At 43.5% G+C, this 27,901-nt stretch overlaps 2 protein-coding genes across 13 annotated transcripts in view; both read right to left on the reverse strand.

The window, feature by feature from the left end:
• LOC104015832 (SERTA domain-containing protein 2-like) overlaps positions 1-15,077 on the reverse strand; it is a 20,270-nt gene extending 5,193 nt beyond the window's left edge. The window contains exons 1-4 of one of the 7 annotated variants that reach the window (XR_015702358.1): positions 9,692-9,712; positions 6,486-6,604; positions 4,120-4,214; positions 1-3,029 (exon numbers count right to left, since the gene is read on the reverse strand). Coding sequence is in view for 1 of the 7 variants with exons in the window: in XM_087747899.1 (XP_087604025.1) it covers positions 6,476-6,534 (59 nt within the window). In the remaining 6 variants the exon portion in view is untranslated. Of the gene's footprint in view, positions 3,030-4,119; positions 4,215-5,719; positions 5,741-6,475; positions 6,605-7,628; positions 7,728-9,691; positions 9,891-13,427 lie in introns of those variants that run through there. The other 6 variants (XM_087747896.1, XM_087747892.1, XM_087747894.1 and 3 more) reach the window with 6 other exon arrangements.
• Positions 15,078-17,363: 2,286 nt separating this feature from the next.
• CDCA4 (cell division cycle associated 4) lies at positions 17,364-26,256 on the reverse strand. 6 transcript variants are annotated; one of them, XM_087747889.1, is made up of 4 exons: positions 26,121-26,178; positions 22,249-22,328; positions 19,495-19,772; positions 17,364-19,349 (listed from the first exon to the last, which is right to left on the reverse strand). In XM_087747889.1, exons 3-4 carry the CDS (start codon positions 19,537-19,539, stop codon positions 18,594-18,596), a joined length of 801 nt encoding a protein of 266 aa, XP_087604015.1. In that variant the 5' UTR covers positions 19,540-19,772; positions 22,249-22,328; positions 26,121-26,178; the 3' UTR covers positions 17,364-18,593. The 6 variants fall into 6 exon arrangements, 5 of the variants coding, with proteins under 5 accessions (XP_087604015.1, XP_087604016.1, XP_087604017.1 ...); XM_087747890.1 differs by having other exon boundaries at positions 26,118-26,178; XM_087747891.1 differs by having other exon boundaries at positions 19,495-19,675; positions 26,121-26,146.
• Between the last annotated feature and the right edge of the window lie 1,645 nt (positions 26,257-27,901).

The following is a 27,901-nucleotide window of genomic DNA, read 5'->3' on the forward strand; positions in this document are numbered from 1 at the left end:
AACAGAAAGCAAGCAAGCAGTGCATACTTCTCAGTAAGACACACAGCAAAAACCAGACAGTTGGTAAAGGAGTTTAAGTTTAAGACTTCTTGATCATACCCACTTTTTCTTTTAGGGACATACCTGGATGAAATCAAATTTGTCATAAGAATGCATTTTTATGTAAGAGGTAGTAGTTTGGCCTATGGTTCAGTTTACTAACATGTTCACTATTAAAGAAACAACAAAAAAGCTTCAATTACTTCTGATTTTACCAGTGCTGCAACTTTTTAACTTTGGAACTCTGTTTTACTCCAAAGTTTTCTGCTGAACTCCCACAGCACCAGCTGAATCTCTTTAAAAAAACGTAAGGTGTCTGCATGCGGTGTGCCTATTCACCTAGGTGATCACTCCCCCATCCCAGCAGCCATTTAGAGCAAACGGAACCAGACAGTCCTGAGCACTCAATTACAAATAAAATCTGCAGAAATCTGGATACGCAGGGGAGCAGTGTGTGTGTGTCAGGCATCCTCAGTCAAACTACCAACAACGCTGTGAGCAACCAATAATTTTAGACAAAATCTATGGAAAATCATGATTATGCAGAACTTTACAGTAAAACTGTGACTAAATATACTAACTCATAGCATTTCATGAAGACAATTAATGTCTACAAATCATAGAAAACTCACAATAAAATTATTAACTTTCCATTTTAAGTACCATTTAAATCTTGTTTCCTACCCAAGGCATTACCCCATACCATTACTATAAAGAATAAAAATATACATCAAAATGGCTGTTTGTTCACTAAGCACTATCCCTCCCATACACTGCACACTAGTTTGTGTTGGTTTTTTGGGGGTTTTTTTGTTTTGTTTTTCTTCTCCCCTCTCCGCTAATTAAAGCGGACCAAAATTCACACTTACAAGGGAATGAAATTAAGACCATACAGGGAACAGTAATTTTGATATTTTATACATTCAGAATGCTTGGTTTTGACAATTTACTGCTATATGTTTTAAAACATATATTTACACTTCATCAGACGCAGAAAATACTAGACTTATCTATTTGAATGGCATTAATAATGTTCATTTCTAACATCTCAAAAATGTGCTAGTATTTAAACTCTCTAAGCAAGCTTAAAGAGCAAACTATCATATGCAAGGATATATAATTTCACAAAACCAACTTAAAATGAAATGTTTAACTTTTAAATTCATACAGTAGTCTAATTAGACTAAATATTTCATGCTCATATATGCAAACACCCTTCTTCTCATTCCTCAAATTTCCTTCCTAAAATTTGTCCCAGAGCATTCTAGAAATATGTAACAAAGCTTGAGCATGACAGCATTCTAAACTATAAAAATGAAGTGCAAGAAACATTACTTGGTCCAACTTCAAATGTTTCTACTTAACCAACTCCCTACTCTCGTCAAAGATTTTTTTTTTTTTTTAATACACAAACATAGTCCTATCTTATGTTTCAGAAATTCTGCCTGTTTAGCATGACTTTTGCCTAATTGCAAGGATCCCTAAGTCTCCCTCCAGGAGCTAGATGACTTCAGACGTTACGTAAAAATTTGGAAAAGGCTAATGAAAACCAGAGTACCACTGGTACAGTGGATTTAAAAATGACTAGTGTCATGGTTGCTACAGGAGACATTAAATTTCAGTTCTTGTCAAACACACTTAGCTGCTGACCTACAAAAGATACAAAGCCCCTTTGTTACCAGCTAATCTACATTTTATCAGGCCTTTTGCTTTACTTTCTAGCACAAGAGTTTCTGACAGGGTCATATCGTTAACGAACTACTCCATATTTTCTCAGTAACTTGTCCTCTTGTAGCATTGCGCATTAACACACGCATCCCAAACCCACAATTGACACACCAATCAAATGCTCTCTTTTGGTAGCATTACTTTGCAATATAAGATGTTGATCACATTATTTAATTATGCAGTGCTCCCCCCACTTCAATTTTTGGTACTACGGACAAGAAACAAAAATCCATACTACCATGCCCAGACAATCCTGTATTACGGAGCGACTGCTGCACAGCTGTCAGTCCTTTCAACCAGCTGACAGAACGGCACAGCCAGTTCAAAGAAGCACAAGTTGGGCATGCTAAAACACAAAGAGTGTCTAGAAACTGCGCTCTCCTTACTCCAGCCTAATTCCAGGAATCTACTCAGATCTCAAAAAATTGGATCAAGTAACAGGATTTTAGAACGTGCCAATCTGATAACTCCATAATTTGTAAGTAAATAAACTGAACAAAAATTAAACTTTATGCCAACTTCAAATGTGAGGTCTATACACAGCTGTTCAATAATAAAAGCAGCAAGCTCTAAGTCACCCTTCTCTTGAACTTAAAGTTCAGCAACCACATTTTTTTGGAGTTCAGATGCTCTATTTTAGAATCTTTTGTCATGAAAAAACAAAGAACAATGAGGAACACCACATCTCAATAATTTTCTGGCATTTTCTCATCTTCTCTCATTATAGTAATGCAAATTGAGCGCCAGGTCACTTACGGCAGAATGCTTTTTTAATTAAAATTATTTTGCAGACATAGAGAAAAGGAAGCAAAGTAAACTCAACGTTTAGGAGTGCCAAACTCTTCATCCGTGTCACTGAACTACAAAGGAGTCTGTACATAGAAATTCTGCCCCTGACACCACCTTCCTCAGTTCCTTCCAGTTCCATGGAGGACATTTCACAGAAACTCCTCCCTGCTAAGAGGGGAAGAAGCAACCATGCACTGTAATCCTACACCATACCAGGGTTTGAAAAAAAACTTGGAGGGAAGAGGCACGTCCCTGGTTGGCAAATCCACACAGAATACCAAACAAACAGGCCTGGTCAGAGCGTGCAGCTACTCAGAAGAAACATTCCAGGCTACCAAGAAAAATTCACATTGCGATGCGCTGTGGACAATACAGGACTCGTGCCACCATTTCAGAGGAAAAACACAGCTCCATCTGTCACAGGGTCTGATAGTGCAGTGCAGCTGCCACTGACACATGGTTAGGAAGTACAGCTGGAAAGAGTCACAAAGAATAAAGCATGTGAAAACCCTCAATTACTTCTATCTGGACAAACTACTTCTTAATTTCCTCTTCCTCACCTTCCAAAAAAGGTTTTAAGAGCAAGTTAAACAATGTTTAGAACTCAGAATCGCACACAGCTTTAGTTTTCAGTAAAGCTTCAAAAAACATGAGTATATAAATCATGACTGTCACAGTTAGTATTGTCTGAACACAAACTTCTCATGCACAAAACAAGCACTACAGTCAACTACACAAGAGTTATTCATTTACCATTAAAGAATATGTTTAAATATCAAGATCACTAATAAAGTACTTGGCCTGCACTACGCAGGTCAAAACCATTTCATTGATAGTGGTCCCTTCTGGCTTTTCTTCTTCGGATATTATTAAATTCAGACCTGCTCGATCCTTTTCATACGGCCATAGCATTGCACTTTTCAGCCTAAGACTGTCTCAAAGTGATAAATTACTTCTTCTTGTAGGACAGAAATAGAAGATTTGAATAGGTGTAAGCACCTCATGAGTGAAAGCTGCCTGTCTAGTTTTCAGTAATGCAACTTAAGTATTAAAATCAAAATTAGAGACTCCTTGCTATTGTAATTTGGGTAATTCCCTTTCAAAGTCTCCTTTGGCCGTAACTGTAGAAAGCATGTAACAGTAAAAACAGAGAGGAGTCTCTTTGGATTGTAAACTTGTGTTAGTGACTGACTGAAGCTGACTGACAGCCCGATTTCCTGCTCTCCTGTCTCTTCCACGGACACACATTTCACAAGCACACATCGATCTGCAGGAAGTGCAAAGGAAGACAAACATCCCCACAGTTACGGTTATTTCCCAGAATTATTCTATGTATGCTGCATACTATTTTAAATTATACTCTTTCCCCTACCCAACATACATATTAACTTACGCAACACAACTTCATTAACAGTTTTACTTAAGTGGTGGACTGGCTCTTGACTAGTATTCCAAGTATAAGCTGCACAAGAAAAAGGTAAGGCTGAAGGTACAGTTCACAGACACAGTATAAATCCTTTCCTCCCATCCGGACTTAACACTGATCACTTAAACATGACTTACGTAACACAGTAAGCTGTCAGACTACACAGAACAGTGTATCTGATCTGGTGTCCTCAGCAAGTGTTGGAGCTCCCCATAACATCACATCTTGGCTGCTAGCAAAAATTAAGAGGAAGTGAGGGAAGGAGGATTAAACACCTTAGAAAACACCAAAGCTAAAAGTAATTTGGACCTGAAGACACTTTAAAATACACAAAATACACATTGCCTCCCCACCCCCCCGCCAGCCCTGCCCCAGTTTAGCCAAGATGAGTAACTGCTGGAGAAGGCTCCAAGTGGCTAAAAGTGTGCATACAGGGAGGAGTGCAGTCCTGCCAGCTTACTCCCATACCTAAACTCCTATGTAACAACTTCTTTACAGGAGTTAGAAATGACCAGAAAATAGCCACTCAAAAAAGAGATACTTAATGTCAACTTTTTGGTCACCAAATCCTGACCTGTAACACACCTAAGGCTGTTACTACTAAAGCAACTGGAACACAGAACCAAGATATACTAATGTTCAGACTTTAAAAAGAAAAAAAGCCACAAAAAAAACAAGAAAACAAAACCAAACACATACACACACCCCCCAAACCAAACCCCCAAACCACACAGAAAAAAACCCCACACCTATGGATGTAGCCAACATACCTTCCCATATTTTGAAAATAAGAGTAGGTTGAATAGCATTCATTAAGCAGAGGAAAGGAATGAGAGGAAGACTGACTCTAGCACAGAATTAGTCTGAAATTCATAACCTTCCCACTGTCACTTCACTATTTGTGGAAGTAGAGAATAAATATGTATCATACACTAATTTTTTAGGAGATGAAATGATGTTTAGAAAGCACTTGGGAGTAAGTTTTACCTTGATTTAAAAGTTAGTTTGAACCCCCCCCAGACAATCTGTTTATGTTATGTCTAATGGGATCTGGAAAATTCCTGCACTTAAAGGACATCTTCCCAAGTTCCTTACTTCCATTTTATTTATTTCATAAAGCACTGGTAAGAGCTTTGCTTTACAAACTACTGCAGCTAAGTTTCAGAGCACAACATTTCACTCTGGAGAAGAAACTCCTCTGTTAGGATGTGTACTTCCACAAGTGAAAACAAGCGGATCTGGGCTGTTTGTGACAATAATTGAACTGTATTCTCAGCAGCTGATCTCTCTCACTAGATGTTAATATAGAAAGCTGCTGAGGCACTAGCAGCACTAGGTAGAGCAAAACGTCCACCCTTAAAAGTAAACAAACTAAACCACTGTCACTCTTCTCCCTCCACTCCACATTTAGTTCCACATTTACAAACAAAGCTCACAGGTGTATATTTTTAATGAGAGTGTGTTTAGCAGGGTTTTTTTTCAGGAATTTTGGGTAGATTTCTTTTTTTTAGCAGAAGAAGGGCCTGGAATCATTTAAACTAAGGATCAATAGTAGTTAGCTAAAGCTGACACATGATCAAGACTTACCAAATCTAGAAACTCCCATAGTAAAACTAAACTGTAATTAAATGAGAACATAAAGGAATCCAAACAACAAGAACCAAACCACCAGGGTCCCACCAAAGTATCTCACTGGAGAGACAAATTAGAATTAGAACTGCAAATGTGATGACATACCTCTTCACAGCTTCAACAGTTCTCAATCTCTTTTCTTTACGGTATCTATTTATTTCAAATACAGAGATACTGGATGTATTCACCTACATAACACTGACATGTATTTTAGGGTTACAGTGATCCAAATAAAGATCCATTAGTAACAAAAAGTTATAGCTTATTAACTATATCAAATTGGCATGCCCATAGTTTAACAGAAAAATCGGACCATTAACAGTAAAAGCAACCAAGGGGAAAAAAAGGCAGCTCCCTCTTCATGATAGAGGACCATGCACTTACTCTAGCTCTCTGTATGGGATATTTAGGTAAATAATTTTCAATAACCAAATCAGAAATCACTTAAAATTTTCTTTAGAAGAGTAGCACAGAACAACTTCTCTTCAGTATCCAAAGTGCCTCCTTCTCACGAGACAAGACTGTAACATCAATTTCAGCAACTGAACAGTGGACCTCGCTGTAAGATTGAGGCCTTAGTTAACAAATTTAGAAGAAATGTGATCTTATGGCAATATTATATTCTTTATTAATTATATTACTTCCTCATTATAAAGGGGAAAAAAAAGTAATGCAAATTCCGAATATTCAAACCAAAGGGCTTATACTATTCAGTAAGCCTAAAGCCCTTCACTTAATATTATGTACCCTGTTTTTAAAAATTATTTTACAGTTTACCATTCTAACCCACAAAAATAACATCTACAGCTGATTATCAGAACATGCGCTATGCACATAAGAGATGATTTCATAAAAACATACAAGTAGTTACCCTTAGAAAAGAGAAAGGAGTCCAGGCAGGAAGATTCCAGATTTTGCATAAAGTGTGGTCATCCAAGAGTCTTGAACTATTCAAGAGGCCAAGCCATCCACCGAGGTAGGATGATGTGACTTAAGGGGAAAAACAAAACAAAACCAAACCACAGTGTTTCATTACTATGTGAATTTTTTAAAAAAAACAGAAGTATTAAGCACACAATTCAATACAACTTTTTAAACAATTTGTGCTAAATCCTATTAAAACAGTTAAACTGAAAAAGAAAAACAGAAGTTCATGAGTACACTGAAATCAGAGGGCCTAACAGTTTCACCTATGAACACATAAAAAGTGGAAATTCTCTTTCATAAACAAATACTACAGAATAGAATGCTGATCCTCTAAGTGTTAGGCTTTAGGATAAGAACTTGCATTGGTACTTCTTCAGGTTACTCAACATTGATTTACAGCTGTAATAATCTCAGAAATCACGTATCAGGAGAAACAATACCACGAACTGTAAAGAAGTACATTTCAGAATTATCCCCTAACATTTACAGGCTGCAAAAGGAGTTAGATTTTTATGAAATTCCCTAACTTTCCTCATTTTCAGCATACACAAAACCAATATGAGAAGACAGTTGGCAGGATGTCCTATGACTGCATATAATATTCAGTGTGGCACCATTTTCATCAAAACCCTGATAAAGCAACATCTGCAGTTTGGCTAGAGACCACATGGATTAAATCATGGATTAGATCAAGGCACCGGAAACTCTGGGAAATGTGAAAAGGCTGAAGTGACAGTAACTATGGACTAGGCTAGGAGATGTGGAAGGAATTGCATGATCCATGCTCTTGAGGTGTCAACTCCACCTGAAGAATCAAAGTTTTTTAATTCCAAGAATTAAAGCCCTTATACAGGCTAACAGCCTACCGTCTGGATTGTATTTAACATGTTTGCGTGTGTACAATATACAAACATACACACACAGACACCTGCTCCCCAACTACAGCAAATCAATTACTTCACAAATTTACCACAAGAGCAAGGATCTGTACTTATAGAGATAAATACAGTCCTTCGTGATCAAGGATCAAGAGTTCATACGTTATTTTACAAATCTTAAAATAATACGTAGTGAAAGGCAGTCTTACGTTTAGACAGATGGACAAGTAAACGAATACAGTTCATCTTACATAGCAACTGATAGCCTGATGCTAGCAAAGGGCTCCTCCGTTTACAGAATCTCGGAACTGTAAAGATGCAGTAAAACAGCAGTAAAATGCCCGTGACCTAGAACGCCAAACCTAACCCATGGCAATAAACACATTAATATCTCCCTCCTCATTCTAGAAGCTGACTTCTTTCCTATCATAAGGAGATGCATCCTATTTGTAAATAAATTTAAAAAAAACCCACCAAATAGACAAATGAAGATTCATAATCTATTTGCTTTGAAACAGCAGGACTTCAGAAGGTCACTATTGAGGTTTATTAAAGTGTACCTGTTGGGTCACAGGGGGAGGCGTACATTCATTGCATTTTCTACACAATGCACGTAAAAGAGCAAATGTGTCAGACTGTTAAGTCTTTTTAGCATTAAAGAATCCTAAAAAAGCTAACAAGCGTACTAAAATGTTGAAGTTTTAGACTTCAGCACCCTAGTTAAAAAAAAAAGCTTTTAGCATTTGATAAAAAAATTAATGCTGTTAATTGTATTTCAGAAGTACAACCGTTTGCTAGAAGGAGCTGAAATCCAAGAAGTTATCAAATTTAATTCCTTTATTATACACTTTAAAGGACTTAGGCAAAACTGACTGTTGAGGTTATGATTTTTCCCCTGTATGATCTCACACTGGGCTGAGTGTCAGGAAGAAGTACAGGAAGAAGTACAGAGGTAAGGTTACTAGGTTTAGTTTTTACAGTCAGTTAAAAAAAAAAATACAGAAGACACACAGCAGCTGTAAATCACTATGAATTATATGTGCAGCGCATTATTTTTTCTTTCATTTTCTTTCACTGCCTTCCCTTGCAGTTTCCTCGTACCTGTTTACGGGTCACTTTAGAAATTTGAGATGATAGCATTAATTTCAATGTTAATGTCGTTTTCCACATTGCAATTAACTGCCTGAACTAAAGAATCTTAGCTGAATCAAAAACAAAGTAGAAAACTACTGCGCAGGGCTCCTACCTATGTTTTTAGAAATTAACCGTTCCAACATAGTTTGAAAAATTCCAGGCCTATCTAGGGCAAAAATTATTAACTGCGTCTATTAGCGAGATGAATTTACGATGTGCATAGAAGAGACCACGCTTATGCTCCTCCAGGCTTATCCACCTACTTGTAGTTCAGACTAACATACGCGTTTATCGAGACAAACAAAACCTGCTATTAAAAACGTAACCGCAGCAAATACACGAGTCGCAACTATCACGAAGCAGCGATCACGCCTGCCGGAATTAAAAAGCTGCGATTCAGGGAAAGCCTCTTCCCTGCCGCCCTCCCTGCAGCCGCCCCTGCGAGTGCACAAGTGCTAATAAAACCCGAGGGAGCCTGCCACCATTTGGCCTTTGTGGAAGGAGCCCGGTTGGTGCTTCCTGCGGCGGCCGCCCGCGCCTCCCCCCGCCGCGGCGGGCAGCAGTAACCAGAGACAACCTTGGGCTTCCCGAGCTGCGAAAAGTTACACTCCTCCCCCTTCCTCCTCCCCGGCTTACCCGAGACCCCGGCCAAGCTAATTATAACTGCGCTAACAACTTCCACCGCAGTCCCCGCTCCTGGCGCCCCGGTCGGCGGCCTCCCCGGCCCCGGCCGCGCTTTCCCCCGCCCCCGCACCCCGCCGTAACTCCTCGGGGCCCGCCGTGCCCACACTCCCCCCGCCCCCCCCCCCCGCCGCCGTCCCTCCCCACCTGTCCCCGCTACCCCGGCCCCACCGGACCCCCCCCCTCCCCTCGCCCGGCCTCCGTGCCCTGCCCCCACCCCCCCGGCGGGGCCCCCTGCCCCCTCAGCGGGCTTCCACCGCCCCCGCCTCGGCCGGCCGCCCTGCCCAGCCCAGCCGTCCCTCCGCGGCCGCTGCTGCCCTCCCCCCGCGCCGTGCCGGCTCCCTGCCCCCAGGCTCGCCAGCCCCACGCCCGCGGAGGGTGGGGGCTGCCCTCCCGCCCCCTGCCCCCTCACGGCGCCTCCCTCAGACCCGCCGCCCGGCCCTGCCCGGCGCCCTACCTGGGAGCGGAGGAAACCCCCCCCGTTCCTTCGCAGCCTGCCGTGCCCTCCCTAGCCAGCCGGCCCGGCTCCCTTCGGCGGGGCTGGGACTCCGACCGGGAGGAGGCGGAGGCGAGCGCCACCCCCGCCGGGCCCCGGCAGCCTCCGCTCCGCCCTTCCCTCCGCCCGCGGCACCCACAGCGGCAGCTGGGGGGGGGAATTGGGGGCGCTGCGTGCACCGCACCCGCCAGCTGCCCGCCTTCCCATTGGCCAGCGGCCCTTTCAAGCTGCCCAGCAACCATTTTCTCACTGGCCGGCGAGCCGGGGGGGGTGGGCTCCCACCGGCCCCGCGGCACCATCCAATGAGAAAGCTGGGGGAGCTAAGGCAGGCGGGGCCGCGCGCCGGCTTCACCCAATCGGAAGACGGGCGCCGCCGAGTCCCCCCCTCCCCCGACGCGGCGCTCCGGGAGGCGGCCCCACCCGCGCCGCGCGGGTGCCGCTGACGAGGGCTCGGAGCGGGGGGGGCGGGCAGGCACGCGGCGGCACGCGGCGGGGCCGCACGCGCCGCCGCCCGCGGGCAGGGCCGGGCCCAGGCCCCGGGCGGCCTCGCCTCAGCGCCGCCCCCCCCCCGCTTTTTGGGGGGGTTTGAACTCCGTCTGTGACCGAAATTCCCGAATTTAAAGAAGGGGACGCGCAAGGGCCGCCCGCAGCAGCGCGCCTACAACTCCCGTCTCCAGGGCAGTTGGGAAAGGAGGCGCACACGTCTCTCGAGCGGCGATAAAGCTACATCAAACATTGCACAATTCTTCCATAAATACTTTTTTTTTTTTTCCTTTTTTTTAAATGAGGTGGTTTTGGCCATGCTCAAACCTCTTCTATTTGCTTTCCACGGGCCTTTGCGTAATCAAGTTACATTGGCACAAGCGTTTGTGCAAACCAGATTTCAAAATCCGACATTCAAGTATTGGTCAGGATTGATTTTGAGCCTTTCTCGAACCCTGCCGTGGGTTACCTGATGAATCCCCAAAAAGCTGCTCGGCTCCCTCGGAGAGGGGCTTAGATTAATCCCTAGGACAGTAAAAAGAAACAAAAAGCAAGCACGTTTGCACAGACAGGTTCCTCCTACATCAAACGTGTGCGCGCAGACCAAATTCACGCACAGGGATCGTACGCGGGTCTAATAAATACCACAGAAACGGCTGCAGTCGTCTGGCGGAGATAAACTACAACTCTGATGAAACAAGAGTTGCTTTTTGTGATTATTCAGCTAAAGAAAACTGATGGTTTTATGAAACCCCTCAGGTCCCACAGATTTTAACCCTTGTGTCTGCCGATGGGCATTTGCGATGGGGAAGGGACGAAGGAAGGGGCGAAGGGCAGGGAGACGGGGCCGCGGCCGCCGGGACCCACGGGTGGAGGCGAGGGCTCCGTCCCTCCGGGCCACCGCTCCCCCGTTTCTGGGCCGCCGCTGTGCTCCCACCTCACTGCCGGGGGCCGCGGAGCACGGAAGGGGAGCGAGGGCTGCTGCGAGAAGCGCTCGGGAATCCCCTTCGACCCCGGCAGCACCGGCGAGGAGGCTGCCTCCCCAAACCACTGAGGGGTGACACCCCCATCCGTACCCCGCCGTGCCCCCTCCCTGCACACCACGCACCGTGGCTTAAGCCGAAGAGTAGCTCTAAGATGTTCAGGGTTCTTCTGCCTGCTCAAGTCAACCAGGGACAACCAGGGGCATCGCACCGGGACCAACCCCTGCCATATGCTAGGGATTATCTCCGAGGAATAGCTATAGGATAGGCGTACAAAGGTAGCTGGTGTAGAAGGGACAGATCTGGAAGGACGATGTCTAATGCAGCATATAAAGGGGTAATTTAAACGAGCAGCACCACCAAAATGTTTTAATAACTTGAGCAAAAATTAGGTTTTCTAGACTTGACTCCCATCAGCCAAAACTATACGTTCTCTGGGCAACCCCATAGCACTGGTCCAGCGGACAATTCGTTCCTCTCCAGGGCTACAGCCAGTTAATGCAACACCGGAGCCACCCTGCCCTTCTCCTCCCGTTCAGCAGGCCGCTCAGAAAGACGCCAACACCAGTCACCCTGCCTTCCCCACTCTTTCTTAAGTTATTAACATAATGCGGTCAGCTGTTTTGTAACCAATTTTTGTTTTGTTTAACAGAAAAGGGCGCCGCGTGTGCCTTCTACAGCCCGAGTTTTTAGAAAGGTCAGTTCTGTTTCATACGTGCTCTGACAAGATCTATGAAAAAAAAGTGACCAAGGAGTTGTTTAAACACACACAGCAGAACTTTGGATTTATGGCCTAGCATTTGGAGACGTTAATAGAAATTACACAAAATACACTGATTATTTGCAAAGGTTTTTGTCACTTTTTCACTTGTGTCAGGTTTCAACAGTGGGATTCACATAAGAGAACTGGAACCTAGTTCAGCTTAGCGGTGTTTATGTCCCGTACAACTCGCACCTTAAGCTAGAGGAGCCGTGCTTCTCTCACAGGCGTCAGAATTCAGAGGTCTGAGCTTGCATATAAGGTCTTTCTTGACAAAAAAACTTTCTTTAAAAAGCCCTTACTTTCTCAAATGAGGTAATGTTTTAGGAGTCTTTAATGCTCTCCCATTTTGCCTTAAACTAACCTCGAGGCAAACAGAGGACTTAACAATATGATTTTTTTATGATTTAAACATGGTCTTTCAGTATGACTATATTCACCGCAGCAGGCCAGGATACCATTCTCACAAGCAGCATTTTTGCTTTTGCAGCAAATTTCACATGAACCAGAAAAAAAACCCCAACCCCCAAACCAATCAGGGTTTCTATATAACTCATCTGAAAGGATTGTTGGAGGTCTGCTACTTCTACTTACCTTCGTGCTAGGCATCTATTCAAAAACACGGTTCCAGGAACACAGGAACTAACGAAGACTGCTTTCCTATGGATTTATGCCTGTGATTAATTTCCTCTGTGTCTAAGGTACAAGCTCTAATTGAAGCTGGTCTCATGCCTGGAAACTTATAAATGTCTCTTCCTTATCTGGATTACTGGATATCGGTACAGAACGCAGTTTTCTTCTGATCTCTCTTTCACCTCCACACTTAGAAAAAAAATAAATTCTGAAAACGTAGTGACGGTGAGATGTGCCAGATTTGGCTGAAATTAATTAGCTATTCTGAAACCGAATGACGGAACGATCATGTATGCCATACTTCCATAGGAAAGGGAGAAAGGGTAGTGCCTGCTGCACTAAAGCCTGGTTAGTTTTACCATCTCTTTTTGGTGGTAAAGCCTCTGGGAACTACTAACTAATCCTACACTTACTCAAGTTTATACAAAAAAAAAGTGCCATGACTCAAGATGGTAATTTAAAAAAAACCCAAACAATACATTATTGAATATTTGTCAGAGTACTAAATAAGCCATTATTCTATTTTGTCAAAAGAATCACAATTTACAAGAAAAACCACTTTCTCCCTATACCTTTCAAACAAAGCAGAGACACAAAAGCAAGCCACATTCCTGGGCTTCAATTAAAACAAATAACCATTCAACAATTTTATCTTAAACTTCAGTCAGGTCACTGGACAAAAAAAAAAAAAAAAAAAATCCCAACACCACAACTTTCCATATCTAGCATTTCTCTCAGTAATGATCTCAAACACAGAAAAGTGAATTTTTTATAAGTACTGTTTTTCTCCTCCGAGTATTAAACTCTTCTGGTGTGTTTGTTTTTTTTAGCAACATACCTGCTCTTCACTTTAGCAGTCCTGTTTTGGAAGCTTCCACAACCTGAGGTTGATGTTACATTACATTTTCTTGATCTCCAAAACTTTTCTGGAATTGGCATGTGAAAAATATGATATACTGTTGCTTTGTTGTAGCATTTTACTATTGCAGTACGTACTTGCCACTTCCCACATGCTCCTAGGGGACTTCCAAATACAGCAGACATGTGGATACAATTTCTTTTTAATTCCATTTTTGGAAGAAGTCATGTAATCACCTGTATCTTCAATTATTCTTCCCTAAAAAGATGACAGTTGAAATTACTGAATGTTTTCCTTGCAATGGAAAGTTGCCTCTAGCTTTATATTTTCCTGTTGACAGGTTGGTCGTGCATCAACATTTACCACAATAATTCTTCAGGTCGTAAAACACTCATTTTGGAGAAATCTTGGTTAAAAAAAGGAGTAATTGTTTTTCAAAAAAAGCTACCACACAAACTTACGAAAATCATGTCAGATAATGAAATTTTAGTATTTTTCATTGTCTCTTAAAAAAAAAAAAGTCAAGTCTCTACAGACATCTGAAATAAATCTCCTGACAACTTGAATTATTCAGCGGGATTTCATCTCTTTCTAGAACTTCCTTGAAAAAATAGGAAAAATTTATCTTAACTGTCAACTTTGCAAGAGATACCAAAAGGAGTTTAGACAATCCTTGTGAAAGCTTATAGTTGAAGAAGCCAAATTGACAAAAATACATATTTTCCTAAGATGTATTATTTCATTTCTTTGGAACTTGGTGTTTTTGTACTTTTAGTATTAGTCACCTAGTGTGAAATCACACTCATTTAAGAGTTGATGAGCAATCAAAATTTGTCATGATCAGTCATGGTTTTTTTGCATAAGGGACTATACATCCTAGGCCTGAGACATAAACATACTTTCATTTTGAACAGAAGTCACTTTTGAAAGCATTTTTATTTGTCTTATCCTAGGTGTCAGCAAATAAATGGGTATTTTTTTCATCCTAGCTTTTGACAGAGTTTTCGTTATATGGGAATATGCAATAAGTTGCAGAATGGTAAAGCAGTCATGCACTCAATATTCTGAGGCACGAGACATTCATAATGGTCTGATAATTACAATATAAACTATAGTATCAGTGAACTTACAATAATGCTTTTTAAAATGCCTACTGAAGCAGTCCAGACATACCCGAGACTTCAAAAACAGTCTAAGGACAGCTTTGAAAATGTAATTCCTGGTGAGCGTGAAGACTGGCATGTGAATCCCTAACCTGCTGAAGGCTGAAACCCCTCACTGCGGCACCTCTGAGGCAGTCTGGAAAGGTGCTTTTCAGCCAAAGAAACGATTCCCTCTTCGTTTACCAGATTCGTCCTTTAGGCAAATACGGCTATATTCATAGAGACAGGCAACATCTTTTGCTAGATAAACTCACAGACCTGCAGAAGAGAGAGGGGGATTGAAAAAATAAAAACCACCAAACGCCACATGAACAGGGAAGCTTTCAGGCACACAAGCCGTTGTTAATGCACCCTGGATCCTCACGCTTCTTGCCTTTGCTGAATGCCCGAGCTCCAGAAGCTCCATGTGTTCTAGATTTTCTGGCAAGGGAGAAGAAGTAAAACCACAGGCACAGAGGCAGAAGGGGACAGATACTCAAGGTTACCTGAGAAGGAAGCAGATTTCATGTTAGCCATTTGCTTGAAAGTACTTCTTTTTGTGCAAGTCTAAAGCTGGGTTATGTCATTCAGACCCACAGCCTTGTTTCAGACACGGCGTTGACTGCCATGCAAGTTTCATGACTCTTCCCTAGGAACACATAAAAGAAAAAGGGTTGCTAGAAGTGGTAGCAAAATCTTACAGAAGCCTTTCCTAATTTAACAGTGGTTAAATTATTTCCCATTTATATGTAGAAATTAAGAAAATCACCATCAGCAAGTATCATCTCTTGCCATTTGTAGTAACAGTTCACAAAGTAAGTAATTTAAAATTCACCGTCTGACAGGCACCCTATCATTTCTGATGTCTCTTAGTATCTCAGAGGACTACATAGAGGGGAAATACACTGTATTAACCTTTAAGCAACGCATATTTAACTAAGACCTCTTTGGACTAGCAAAGAGATGACAATGCAAGTTAGAAAATAAAGCTTTTTTTTAAAAAAAAAAACAGGAGAAGTGGAGCTACCCAGAAAGAGGAGCTGAATTAGACTGAGATGCACCAATAGAGCAGCAGAGAGACAAGCTGATTTTACACTGGCTGGTCCTTGCAAAGTCAGACCAGTTCTCGGCACACATCAGTTCTGTACAGTGACTGTGCAAGTTTCAGCAATACAAATTCTTCTACCCGCTGAAGACTTGAGCCAAGATATCAGGCATGTAAAAGCACGTAAGATTTGGCATAAGTTTTAAGAACGCAATGGAACAGGATATATATTTTTGTTTAAATGCTTAACTACATAAACGCATACTTACCTAATACCTTTCCTGTTAAGCCAAATAGTCTCTACAAATTCCTCTACCTAGGCATAGCTTCCTCAATAAAGGAATGCACCCAGCTAGATGCTTTGTACAGCGAGATATAGATACATGTATACACACACATGCACTTGATGTACACAGATTCAGAGTTATGAACAAATTATACTAATTCCCACCTGTAACATGGAGACTGATGCACACTAAGGAGGCAGGGAAGAGCACCTTTTTAAATATCTTAACATGCAATTGCTCATTTAATGAAAATGGAGGGCGAGGGGGGCAGAGGGGAACACCCACAGTTGAACCACACAGTTCATAGCAGTTTTGGGGAACTTTCCCAGGGGGACAGAAGATACTTAGTTTTTCAACTCGATGCTAACGTTCCCTTTATAAAACTTTGAAAGTGCCTGGCTTTCTACTTTACCCTAAGGCATCTGCTGTCCAGTTCAGTGGATCTATTCATACACAGAAAAGCATCAAGAAAAATTTCTTGCGGATTTAAAATTTTGAAGGAAGAATCTCTGATGCGGCAGCAAACACTGCCAAATAAAAGACTGTTACAGCACCGTGAGCTATGACAGTTCACATCAATATTTGTATCCCCCTGAAGCAGGATATATTACTGCAACGCCTTTCAGTTATGAGTGACGTCTCTATTGATTAAGAGATGTAGTATTGGCTTGTTTCTTTGGTCCAGCTGTATTATATGGAATGAACTGGAAAGTATCTATATGGTATTTCATAATTTAATACAAACTTATGAATCAAGCTTTAACTGAGGAATCAATGTTTAACTACCGTAGTAACTATGGATTATCTCATGTCCAAGTTTCATACAAAAACCATTTTCAAACTCACTGAAGACTCACACCAAGTGCATGGTTTCATGTGACCGAGTTAATACGCATTCAACTCTCAAGTTTGAAAACTTTAGCAAAGTGACGTCACTTTTCCCCAAACCAGATGCTTCTAAAGCACCTGTTGAAATTATAAGCTCAGTGGTCTCCTTTTGTGGAGGTGACACTGTAATGTCCTCAACATTCCCTGCCCCCCCCCCCTTTTTTAGGGGTTTGAGACTCTGAAAAGGATAGAGCATAGCAGGTAAGGTCGCTTGTGAGAAGGCAGAGTCTGTCAGACGCAGAAGTGTACCCTCTTCATGTTCAGCAACTTGCCTGGTTCAGGTCTACAGAAAACAACTGAGTTACTGGTAGAGGTCTTCCCCAAACACAACCAATGCTAACACATTCCAGAAACCAATCCCCTTCCTCTGCCTCCCTGCTGGTTCAGACCTCTTCCCCAGTACCTGCTTGTGAAGGTAAACATTTGTCATTTTATAACAAAATCAGACACTGTACTTGATCTATCCCTTTCTCCTGAAAAAGTCTCATAGGAATAAGCTTAATTATACATACTCTAAAATGAATATGAGTACTTGAAGAAAAGAACACCATCCCATGTTGTATTATCTTTTGTTATTAAAAAAAGCCAAGAGGAAACCCTTGGTAAGAGTGGAGCATATTAATTATGACAAGAGATCATGACATACCAGTTGAGATTTAAAGGCCACTAATAACACTTTTTGTAGTAATTAGTGCAAGATAGTTATCCCATATAAACAAATATTTGATGGTAGACTTCAGTGATAAACAATTCACTTGATGACATTTACATATAAATACACATAAATAAAAACCTACATAATTTAGGCTTGTAGTTAACAAAAAATATGGTCTGAAATGCATTAAATGTAATTGTATCTAGCTGGATCAAAGCTCTTCCTCTAATGATACTCAAGCGTACGGGGTATGAAAAGCGTAATTGTACAATTCTCAATTTAGTAAAGTACTACTCTATAAAACACAATCATGAAACCAGCTCTTACATTTTAATGTAAAGTATAAAATCGTATATTTACATTTACATACACTTTACTGAACTACATTGGGTAGCTCACAGTAAAAAAAAACATCCCTTTTTGAAAATCTTTCAAAAAATACATCAACTGCAGATATGATCAAAAGTTACTAAGTTAGCAGCTGACATAACATCTGTAGTAAAAATATATTTTAGGAAAATACCTGGAAAAATCTAAACACCAATAAACACTTTAAAACTATTTTTGAAGTAAAAATTGTAGCAAAAAACAGAATAAGCTAGCTAGGATAACAGGAACTATTGCATACTGCTCTTTAAGAGCCATGTAGCGACTTGGAACAGAAGCAGCAGATATAGTAGGAGTTATGTGGTGTAACAAAGTGGAAACCGGAGGAAAATAGGAAGCCAGTTATCCAACTTCTCTTTATGTTTATTACCATTTTTACTGGGAGAAGTATAAGAAAAAGATGAGAGCCTCCCTCTCACTGAGCATGTCCTCCATCAAAGGCTAAAACAAATTGGTAAAAGAAACCCAATTTCAAGAGCCTTGGACCCCAAACTTAAAAACATTTACCGTATGTACTTACAGTTCAATGGACAATAAATCAGATTATTACACTACAAGTTGCAGGTTAACTTTAAGAGTTAACACTATTTTGCAATATGAAGTGCTTTTTAATATATATATCTATATAATATATAGATATTTGTAAAATACACGTGCAGATTTGATAGAACAAACTGTGGAAATAGCTTTCTCGAGTCTCTTTTTCCCATTAACAGATCTCTGTCTCCTACACAAGGAGTTTCAGGATTCAACAAGGATTTCCACAATATGATCAAGCTCATTAAGATCAGATTTACAATTAGAGTTAGAAGTTGTAGTTGTTGGAGAAGAAAACGTTTCAAGCCCATCACAGTGTCCCATTTTTGTGTTGCTCATCATGCCTGTTAACATAGTATCAAGATCATAGTAAGAATTGTCAACTTCTGAAAAAAGATCTTCAACAGAATTAGGACTTTTGTTCTCCAGTGTCTCAAATATTTGATCTAATGATTTTTGAAAGTTTCCTTTATTTTCTTGTGGAGTCTCCATTTCCCACACATTGCTCTGCAGGTTTCTCGAAGCTTGCACTGAAGAGGCTGTTGACATAGTTTCTGAACTATCTTGTGCCTGGGCACCCTCAAAGTCTTTACTGAAAGTACTATAGCCTGGAACATGCTTTCCCTCAGCTTGTTCCCTAGATGAACGACAGAGGATATCTGTTGAAACAAGACGATCCAGGGACGCCTGCCCTGTACTCTGGGTATTTATCATCTGCCAAGTCCCATCTTGAGTCATTTCCTCTTGGATCTGCCGTACCGTGTTGGCTATAAGTACCGAACGACAAAGGTTAGGTTCAACCAGCATGTGACACAGCTGAAGTTTAACCAAGGACATATCTAAAAGTGACTGCCGCTGAAGATTATATGAAGGAATAGCCTTAATACCAGCCAGAGTTCCTTCAATATCTTCTTCGCCATCAAAACATTTTCTCTTTAATCCTCGCACAAACATTGTGTCCTGTTAAAAAAAAAAAAAATTTCTTGTACAACAAACAGCTGAAGAGGGAAGGGAAAAAAAAAAGACTAAAAAACAAAACGGAAAACTTAAATCTTAATTTTAAACAGGAGATTCTTTTAAGATAGAAACATCAGAATTGTCATACCAGGTTACAGAATGGCCAGGGTGGTACAACAGGGGTCAGGAGCATATGGGCTGGGTCCCGAAGACGGCACTCGGGAACCAGGGGTGAGCAGGTCCACAAGTCATGGCATCGGAGAGAGGCAGGGGCGCCCAGCTCCTGACTCCCATTAAGCTCCACACTTGATGGAAGTCAGGAGCCGCTGCTTCACACAGAAGCAAACATCTCAACGGCTGTATTTCACCTATTGGAGAGGCAGTTTCTCCTCGCTCCTCCCGAGTTTCTACTGGCATGCTTAACCTCTAATTGTGGAAATAAAAATACAACCTGGCACACCATCTTTAAAAGATTTGATCCCTCCAGAACATCAACATGACTAACAGAGTGACATGAAAAAAATACCATGGGCAGCATACTTGAAAAAGGTTAGCTTATTTTGGCTACACAGAGAGCAAGATCTAGATCTGTTCCATACAACTTGAGACATTCAACTGAGGTGCCTAAAGCAGTCCTTCTGGTTCCCTAACTCAGATGAGTAACTGAACTGTGCAATTCCAATATGAATTGTGCAAGTCCAGTAAGGATAGGCAAAGTCATCCCCTGTATGGGCTTCTGTACTTCTTTCCCAGTTGACTATAAGAAAGCAAAATTCCCGTATTCCTAGTTTAGGTCCACCAGCTAAAAACAAGTGGGGTGCATCCAGGCTTCTCATTATTTACATCTAAAAATCACTGCTGAATTTTCCAAGGTATGAATTTCAAGCACTAGCCTCCAGATCTTCTTCTGAATTGCACTAATTTTGACAACAGTGCCCCATGCAAATATTGCAGCTGATCTCCTGAAATACAAAGTAACTTTTTTTTTTTTAAAATGCAGCAGATGTCACTTCTTTTAGTCTTATAAAAATTATGCTGCAAATGAAAGCTAGTACCTGATCTTTATATTTACACACCTTTGTTAAATCCCGTTTAAGTATTCTGTCCTTAGAATTCCTGTTTGCCCAATATTTGGGGATTTTTTAAAATTTAGTGACCCAAACAAAACAAAGTTTTTCAACTAAAACGTGGTAAAACCAAAATACTACTGCAGTGTCTTTCTGTGTCATTTTCCATTTCCCTTAGCAAGTCCTAACCTCTGCCTTGCTTTTCTGGTTGCTACAGTATGTTCCACATATTTTCAGAGAGCGAGCTCTCAGCTTTTTCAGAGTCACTAAAAATCCACCGAAGTGCAACAACATTGTTCCTTTCAAAGTGCATTACATACTTATCTACTCTAAAAACCTGGGGATAGCACAGGAGCTAGATAAACATTTGGTCTGACTCTGTACAACACTTTTTACCTTGCTGTATGTATCCATGAAATAACCTTTTTTTGGATTTGCCAACTCTTAAAGATTTCTTTCTACTGAAGGTACAAAACTCTCTAGAAATCATAATATGCAAAGACTACAATATAGAATATATGAACTTGGTCTTATGGTCATTTTTCATAGACTTCTTAAAAGCTATCCATGGATTACCAGTATATTAAATGCTTTGGAAGTTTCTTTTAAAATTTACTTGTGTAACCTAACATATTTGCATTATTCCCATTAAATACAACCCAAGTTTTTGCTTGATAGTGCCTTTTCCAGATTTTTAGATATTCCTGCAACTTCCTATCAGAGGATATCCCATTTAATTTTTCCTACAAAGTTGTATGTACAGTAATTTCTAAACACACACACTCCCCCATGTGAAACTTGACCTCTAGAGACATCTTTTGGAACTACTAATCAACCATGTACGATTATGTCAAACATCAAACACACTGTGCAGAGTTTGAAGCTTCTTTTATTTCAACTTATGTTTTTGTGCAGAATAATTAAAACTTCAATTGAACGTTGACATGGTTTTCATACATCTACTATTCTAAGGCACACCAACAGAAGAACAGAACGCAGCAGAAAACTTGAAAACCTCAGTACATCAAACAGACTTGGGTGTGCAGAAGCAGAGGAAAAAATGTTTATGGATTCTTAAAGGTAAACCTTTCACAGCATTCGCTGGATTTTTTTTTCTCTAACACTGTGTTGTGGTTTAAGTCCAGCCAGCAACCAAGCACCACACAGCCACTCGCTCACTACCCCCCAGCAGGATGGGGGACAGAATCAGAAGGGTACAAGCGAGAAAAGTCGTGGTTGAGATAAAGACAGTTTAATAGGTAAAGCAAAAGCCACGCACACAAGCAGAGCAAAACAAGGAATTCATGTACTACTTCCCATGGGCAGACAGGTGTTCAGCCATCTCCAGGAAAGCAGGGCTCCATCACAAGTAATCATTATGTGGGAAGACAAACACCATCACTCCAAACGTCCCCCCATTCCTTCTTCTTCCCCCAGCTTTATATGCTGAGCATGACGCCACATGGTGTGGGACATCCCTTTGGTCAGCTGGGGTCAGCTGTGCCGGCTGTGTCCCCTCCCAGCTTCTTGTGCACCCCCAGCCTGCTCGCTGGTGGGGTGGGGTGAGAAGCAGAAAAGGCCTTGACTCTGTGCGAGCCACTGCTCAGCAGTAACGAAAACATCCCTGTGTTATCAACACTGCTTTCAGCACAAATCCAAAACATAGCCCCATACTAGCTACTGTGAAGAACATTAACTCTATCCCAGCCAAAATGAGCACACACTTACTTCCAATTAGCATCTTATATCATAAAAACAGTTTTTTGTCGCCCTGTTCCTGAGACTGCACAAAACACTAGATTATGGTTTCATTTAAGAAGCAAAACATTACATACCAGTAATTGTGTTTGATGTAGTCCTTCCTCTTCTCCCATGCTACTGAGCAAGAGTCCATACAGTAAAATTAGAGCACCACCTACCAAGTACAGGGAAGCAAGATGTCAGCCAAGTACAGGAGATGCAGAACAAAATAGTTTCCCATTTCAGAAACTTACACACCTCTTTTTGTCAATTGCTTTAGTATCTCTATCCTCACGACACTCCTACAAACTTGAATATTACTATTAAACCCAATTAACAGCTAGAGCACAAAGGTGATTTGCCCAACAATACACACAAACCTCTGTGGCAGGAGAAGGACACTGCCAGTTTAAGTCCAAGTCCTAGGCTATTACCCTGACCTTTGGACCAGTCTCTCCCTTATCCCTACACCTTTGCAATTTAAAGAGCAAACAAAATCTTTAGCGATCATCTGAAAAATTTAAACGTGCACAAAAGCATACTGAAAGCAAGTCTTCATTACTCTTATCACAAAACTACACAGTTTCTGCCTTTGTTGTACAAAACCACGTATCTCTGTAGCATCTAGAGAAAAAGAGCAAGCATGCACAAATACAGAACTGAAACATAGCAAAACCAGAGAGAATTTTCCTTTACCAGCGCAGAAACTTTATGACTAAGATTTACTTTGCAAGATGACAATAATGAAAGCAATAACAGTAATTAAAGTGTTTTAATTATAAAGGCTGAGTTTTTAAAACACATTTAAGGCAAAATAAGATTTGATATACCAAATACAGCTACCATACACATGCAACAATTCCTTCAACTACTGAAACCTACAAGAACACTCTGTTTCAACAGGCTACAAAAACTTACATGATCAAATATGAAAACAATTCAGATACTTTTCTAGACATGTCTGTACACTACAAGACAGCTCAGTGTCTGCAACTGAAGTACATACGCAGAAAAAAAAAGTAAAGAGGATGCATATGGACATCTATTTTTGTTTTCTGTTGTGGCTGGCAATAAAAAATTTTTGAAGAGTGCTTGGTCTCAAAATTGGGGGGTGGGACGAGATGGTTGACAAAGGACTTGGGGGGGGGGGGCAGAAAACATGTTTTTCTCAAGAAGCTGCATACTTGTTAAAATACCACAACTTTGACTTGATCCCAAAGTATTCAGACTAAAATGCTGTTACGGCATGGAAACTGTGTTTCAACCACCTCTCAGTTTCATTCTCTTTTACAGACTGAGGTCACAGCAACAGTCAAGACAGGGTCATGAGGCATATGAAATACAACTCCAGTGAGACACCATAATATAAAGTCAATAAAGTATTTCTTATTTCTGTCAAACACTTTATGATGCTATAAAAGTTCACAAGTTTTTGCTCCCCGGGTATGCTTTCAAAACACTCTATAAATGAAGGGCAATCTCTTTGAAAGCCCGTATATGGGAACTATTTGAATCCCCAAATTACTACTAGATATGCTTTTAGTTTAGGGTAGGTGACAAGGGCCTAAACTTTGTTTAAAAAAACCCAACCAAACAAAAACCCACAAAAAAAACCCACAACAACTACAAATAAATATGATGCAGTCAGGAGAACAATAAATGAAAATATTTTCTGGTGCTATTTTGGTTATCTTACAATTTTAGAGGAAGAGGCTTTGGCTGTTTGCCTCCCAAAATAGCAGACTGATACAGCTGATGGGAACGCATGAGATCCCCCCTTTTTTTTTCTTGGTAAAAGAGCCATTATCATGTCCACAAACTAAAAGACATAGGGGATGTTGGCAGACCAGTCTAGTCTGTAATCTATTAACACCTTAAAGAAGGAAAGAGTTTTCCCATGCGATATAATAATGCGTAAGATCTGCTGCATGTGATTCCAGGTTCTTCCCTAGAGCAATAAAGAAACCACGTGGACCTCTGTTAGCTGCCCATCACAGCAATTATTTCTTCAGATTCTATTAACTGGCATACGAGCATGCCTCAGAACCTAATTTCTCAATTAAAAAAAATAATTATTAACTTCATAGCCATTATCAGATGCAATTAAAACCTTGCAAATAAACAACCTTCCCCAGATCTCCCTGCACTATCTCCAACAAGCACCATCTCAAGAGAATACTAAATTTAAAACCTAATTAATTAAAATGTAAGTATTCTTCTCTATTGATTTACATATTAACATACTGAAAAAGGTATTAGCCACTGTGTAAAACCTCTTGGTACATGACAGCAAGATTGCTGCTGCTTGAGAAGCAAGGTGTTCAAAACTCCCCGATAATTTCATGCAGCATCTGTCTCTGTCCAGGAGGCAATATCTAGACTAGCTAGATCATCTCCCTTCTTCCACTGCTACCCAAGTGTGAAGAGCCCAAACTTAGTGTGTTAAACTTAACTGCTGTTTGAAATAGCTGTACAAAAAAAGCTGTCAAGGAGACAACAGCTATCTGTAGCATAATACAATACAAAAAAAGGAGTTTTTGTGAGTTTTGGTGGCTGTTTTTTTTTTTTTTTTTAATAGTAGCACAGGGAGCACAGTATTATACAATTCATTAAAAGTTTTGCTTTTGGGATTGACAAATTCCCAGTCTGCTTTACAAATAAGGTGCTTGAAATTTGATCCAGTTCTTACTAGAGCATCAACTTACACATTCCAGATTCATGCTTAACTCAGATTCATGTAGTAATATGCTGCCAAAAATATACTTAAGTACTTAAGTGAAAAAGTTGCTTCCGAAGAGTTGGGGTAAGAAAGAAAATAGAAGATTTTAACACTGTTCATCTTTAGGAGAAAGCAGAGGTTCACTTAAGCAAGGTACTTTTTCTTTCTGTACAGCCATAAGTATAGTGATGATGGTCAGCATGGGAAGGTAAGACGGTATTGTATCTCCCCCCTCTACCACTCTAATCCCCCCCCCCCCCAATTGTTCTTTATAACAACTGTGGGAAGAAATCAAAGCTATGTGTAATGGTGAGAAGAAGATGGAAAGCCAGGTACTCCTCTTTAGGCATGCTTATGTGTGTGTATGGTGGTGTTGAGTTATAAGGCGGGCTGCAGACACAGCAGAGGGTTGATAGAGCCAGAAACATCCCTAATTCGGTCCGGGACAAAGGCACGTATAAAGCACTGGGGTTTGGCCCAGCCCCGGGCGGAGGGGGCTGGCAGGCGCCTCTCCAGAAGACTCCAGGCTTCGGGCAGGGGCACTAGCTCCCGAGGAAGGGCAAGGCTGGGAAGCGGGGGCAACCGCACGCCCGGGGCAGGGGCGACGGCAGGCGGTGCGAGGAGCAGAAAGCTCATGGAACCGCCGAGGACGGAGGCCGGGGCGGCTGAGCGGGGGGGCGGCCCGCCAGAGGCGGCGGAGAGAGGCGTGACCGGCGGGCGCGGCCGGGGCGGGGAGCGAGCCCCGCCGCACGCAGGCCGGGGAGGGAGCGCGGCGGGGGCCGGGGCGGGGGTTGAGCCGCGATGCGTGCGCTTGGGGAGCCGGGGGAGGTCCCCTGCCACGGCGCGGCGGCGGGAGGGCAGCGGCGCCACGGCGTGCGGCGCCGCCGGATGGGTGCCCGGGGGTGGCGGCGCGGGCGATGAGGGTGCGCGGCCGCGGAAGGGACCGAGCCGGGGAGAGGGGCGCCCAGCGCCGACGGGGAAACGGGCCGCCTTGGCCCGCCCGCCCCGGGCCTCCTCACCGCTCCAGGGGCGCGGCCGCGGCTGCCAACGGCCCCGGGCGGCGGTTACTCATCGTCCCGCGCTCCCGGCAAACGGCCCGCCGCCATTTTGGATCGGCTGCCCTCCTCCGCGGGCTCCGCCGGCACCGGCTCGCCACCCGCGCCCTCCCCACGCGGAGCCCCGGGGAAGGCGGGCGGGCCTGGGGCCCCGCGCCGCGCCCGTCCCAGCCCAGCCCGTCCTACTCACCACCGCCGCCGCTGTCGTCGTCGCCGCCGCCTGCCAGCGGAGAAGCCACCGCTCCCGCCTCACCGACCGCTCCGCGCTTGAGGGAGGGGGCGGGGCCGCTCTCTACGGTTAGCCCCGCCCTCCCCCCGCCCGCCATCTTATTGTGAGAGCCCACAAAGGAACTCCCTTCCTCCCCGCCGGGGGGCGGGCCTTCCCCTCAGCCACGCCCACAAGGGGCGGCGGCTGCTATTGGCTGCTGCCAACTACGCAACGCCGCTCGCCGCTGCGATTGGCGGCACGGTTGCCATGGCGCCCGGCCTCTCCTGCCCCCCCAGGCACCGCCCACGGGAGGCGGCGGGGTTGCCATGGCGCCCGAGTGCTTCCCCTCGGCCCGGGAGGCGGCCGGGAGGCGGGGCCCCCATTTCAAACGGCAGCCAGAGGCCCCGCGGCGCGCCTGGGCTCCGGGCCACGGGCTCCGGCGGGAACAGGTTCAGACCCGGCCCCGCTGCAGCCCGCCGGGCGCCCAGGGAGCCGCAAGGAGGGAGGCGGGGGGGCGGCCACCTTCAGGCGGCGGCGCGCCGCCTCCCCCGCTGGGCCCGGCCGCTCTCCGCCGTCGGGCGCCGCTTCCCTCAGGGCTGGGGAGCCCCCGGCGCCAGCCGCTGCCGGCCCGCCCGCCCTCGCAGCCGCTCCCCCGCCGCCTCCCCGGTGCTGCCGCCCCGCGGGGGGTGCCAGGCCGCATGACTCCATTAGCAAGGCCTGTGGCATTTCCTGCTTACGCCCGGCCCGGGGCTCGGAGGCAGAGGACGGGGAAGCCGCTTCCTTGGGGCGGCGGGAAGGGGTGAAGCTTCGCACCCCTCAGGAAGCCGCCGTCCCAAAAGCTCCAACCGCCCCGCTGTGTGGGGGAAAAGGAAAAAAAAATAAAAACAAAACAGAACGCTTTGAACGCTGGTATGACTTCCAGCTCGATGCTGCTGCACATCTGCAAGTGCTTAGGCCGAGCCAGCGTCTCTCGGTCGCTTTCCCGGTCTTGCAGCTACGTGCCGGCTGTCTGCACAGCAGCCGGGCGAGCGGGGCGGGGGGAGCCAGGCTCGTCCTGGCCGCGGCTGCCGGGAGGGACGGCGGGCGCTCGGCAGCGGCGGGCTCCGGGCTGGAGCGGGGGCGGGGGCAGAAGTGGGAGAAGGGGTGGGGTGGGGTGGGGAGGGGGCAGCGGCTGGGCTCGGGGCTGCCGTCCGGTAGGAAGGGCTGTGGAACAGCAGAGCTGTAGCTTGTTACGAGAAAGCAGGAGGAAATAACGTTTCTTTAGCAAAGCAAGACCAGCTTTTGGGACAAGACAGGGTACAAAGTGCAGTATTTCCCCTTGGTTTTTTACAGTTTCTTGCATCGCGCTTATGACGTCACGGTGCACAAATACGAGTCAAAACTTTGAAAGAACAATACCACAAAGAGAGATGTTCTCATGCTCTATTCAGCTTGACGTTCCCTTCTAGTTTCGCTGCAAAGAATTCAAATAGGTAATCCCACAATAAATCCTGCAAGAACCTTTGAGCCTCTCTCGACTTCCCTTTCAAGGCAGCGTGGGTGCTGTTCCCGCAGGATTACTGCTAGAAGAGTTCATTGGTATTGCTCTTCCTAGTGATAGCGTCATCTATATAGTAAGGTACATAAGTCCTCTCTCCTTATCTTGTTGGTTTTTTTTTTTTTTCCTTTTAGAAACAATGAGAGGGTCTTGACATCTTTGTGGTTTTTTTTTTCCCCAATAAATTCTCCAGTGAAACAAGAGGATGTCTGATAGCTTACAAACTGCA

This window comes from Nipponia nippon, unplaced genomic scaffold, assembly GCF_047370975.1.
Source record: "Nipponia nippon isolate SJK-2023a ecotype South Korea unplaced genomic scaffold, ASM4737097v1 scaffold_11, whole genome shotgun sequence".
Taxonomy (NCBI): domain Eukaryota; kingdom Metazoa; phylum Chordata; class Aves; order Pelecaniformes; family Threskiornithidae; genus Nipponia; species Nipponia nippon.

Coding starts and splice junctions, on each gene's coding strand:
- CDCA4 (XM_087747888.1), bottom strand. CDS start 26,253: ATGGCGGGCGGGGGGAGGGCGGGGCTAACCGTAGAGAGCGGCCCCGCC. Junction 22,329..26,120: donor CGACGACGACAGCGGCGGCG/GTGGTGAGTAGG, acceptor TGTACTTGGTAG/GTGGTGCTCTAATTTTACTG. Junction 19,350..22,248: donor TACATCAAACACAATTACTG/GTATGTAATGTT, acceptor TTTTTTTAACAG/GACACAATGTTTGTGCGAGG.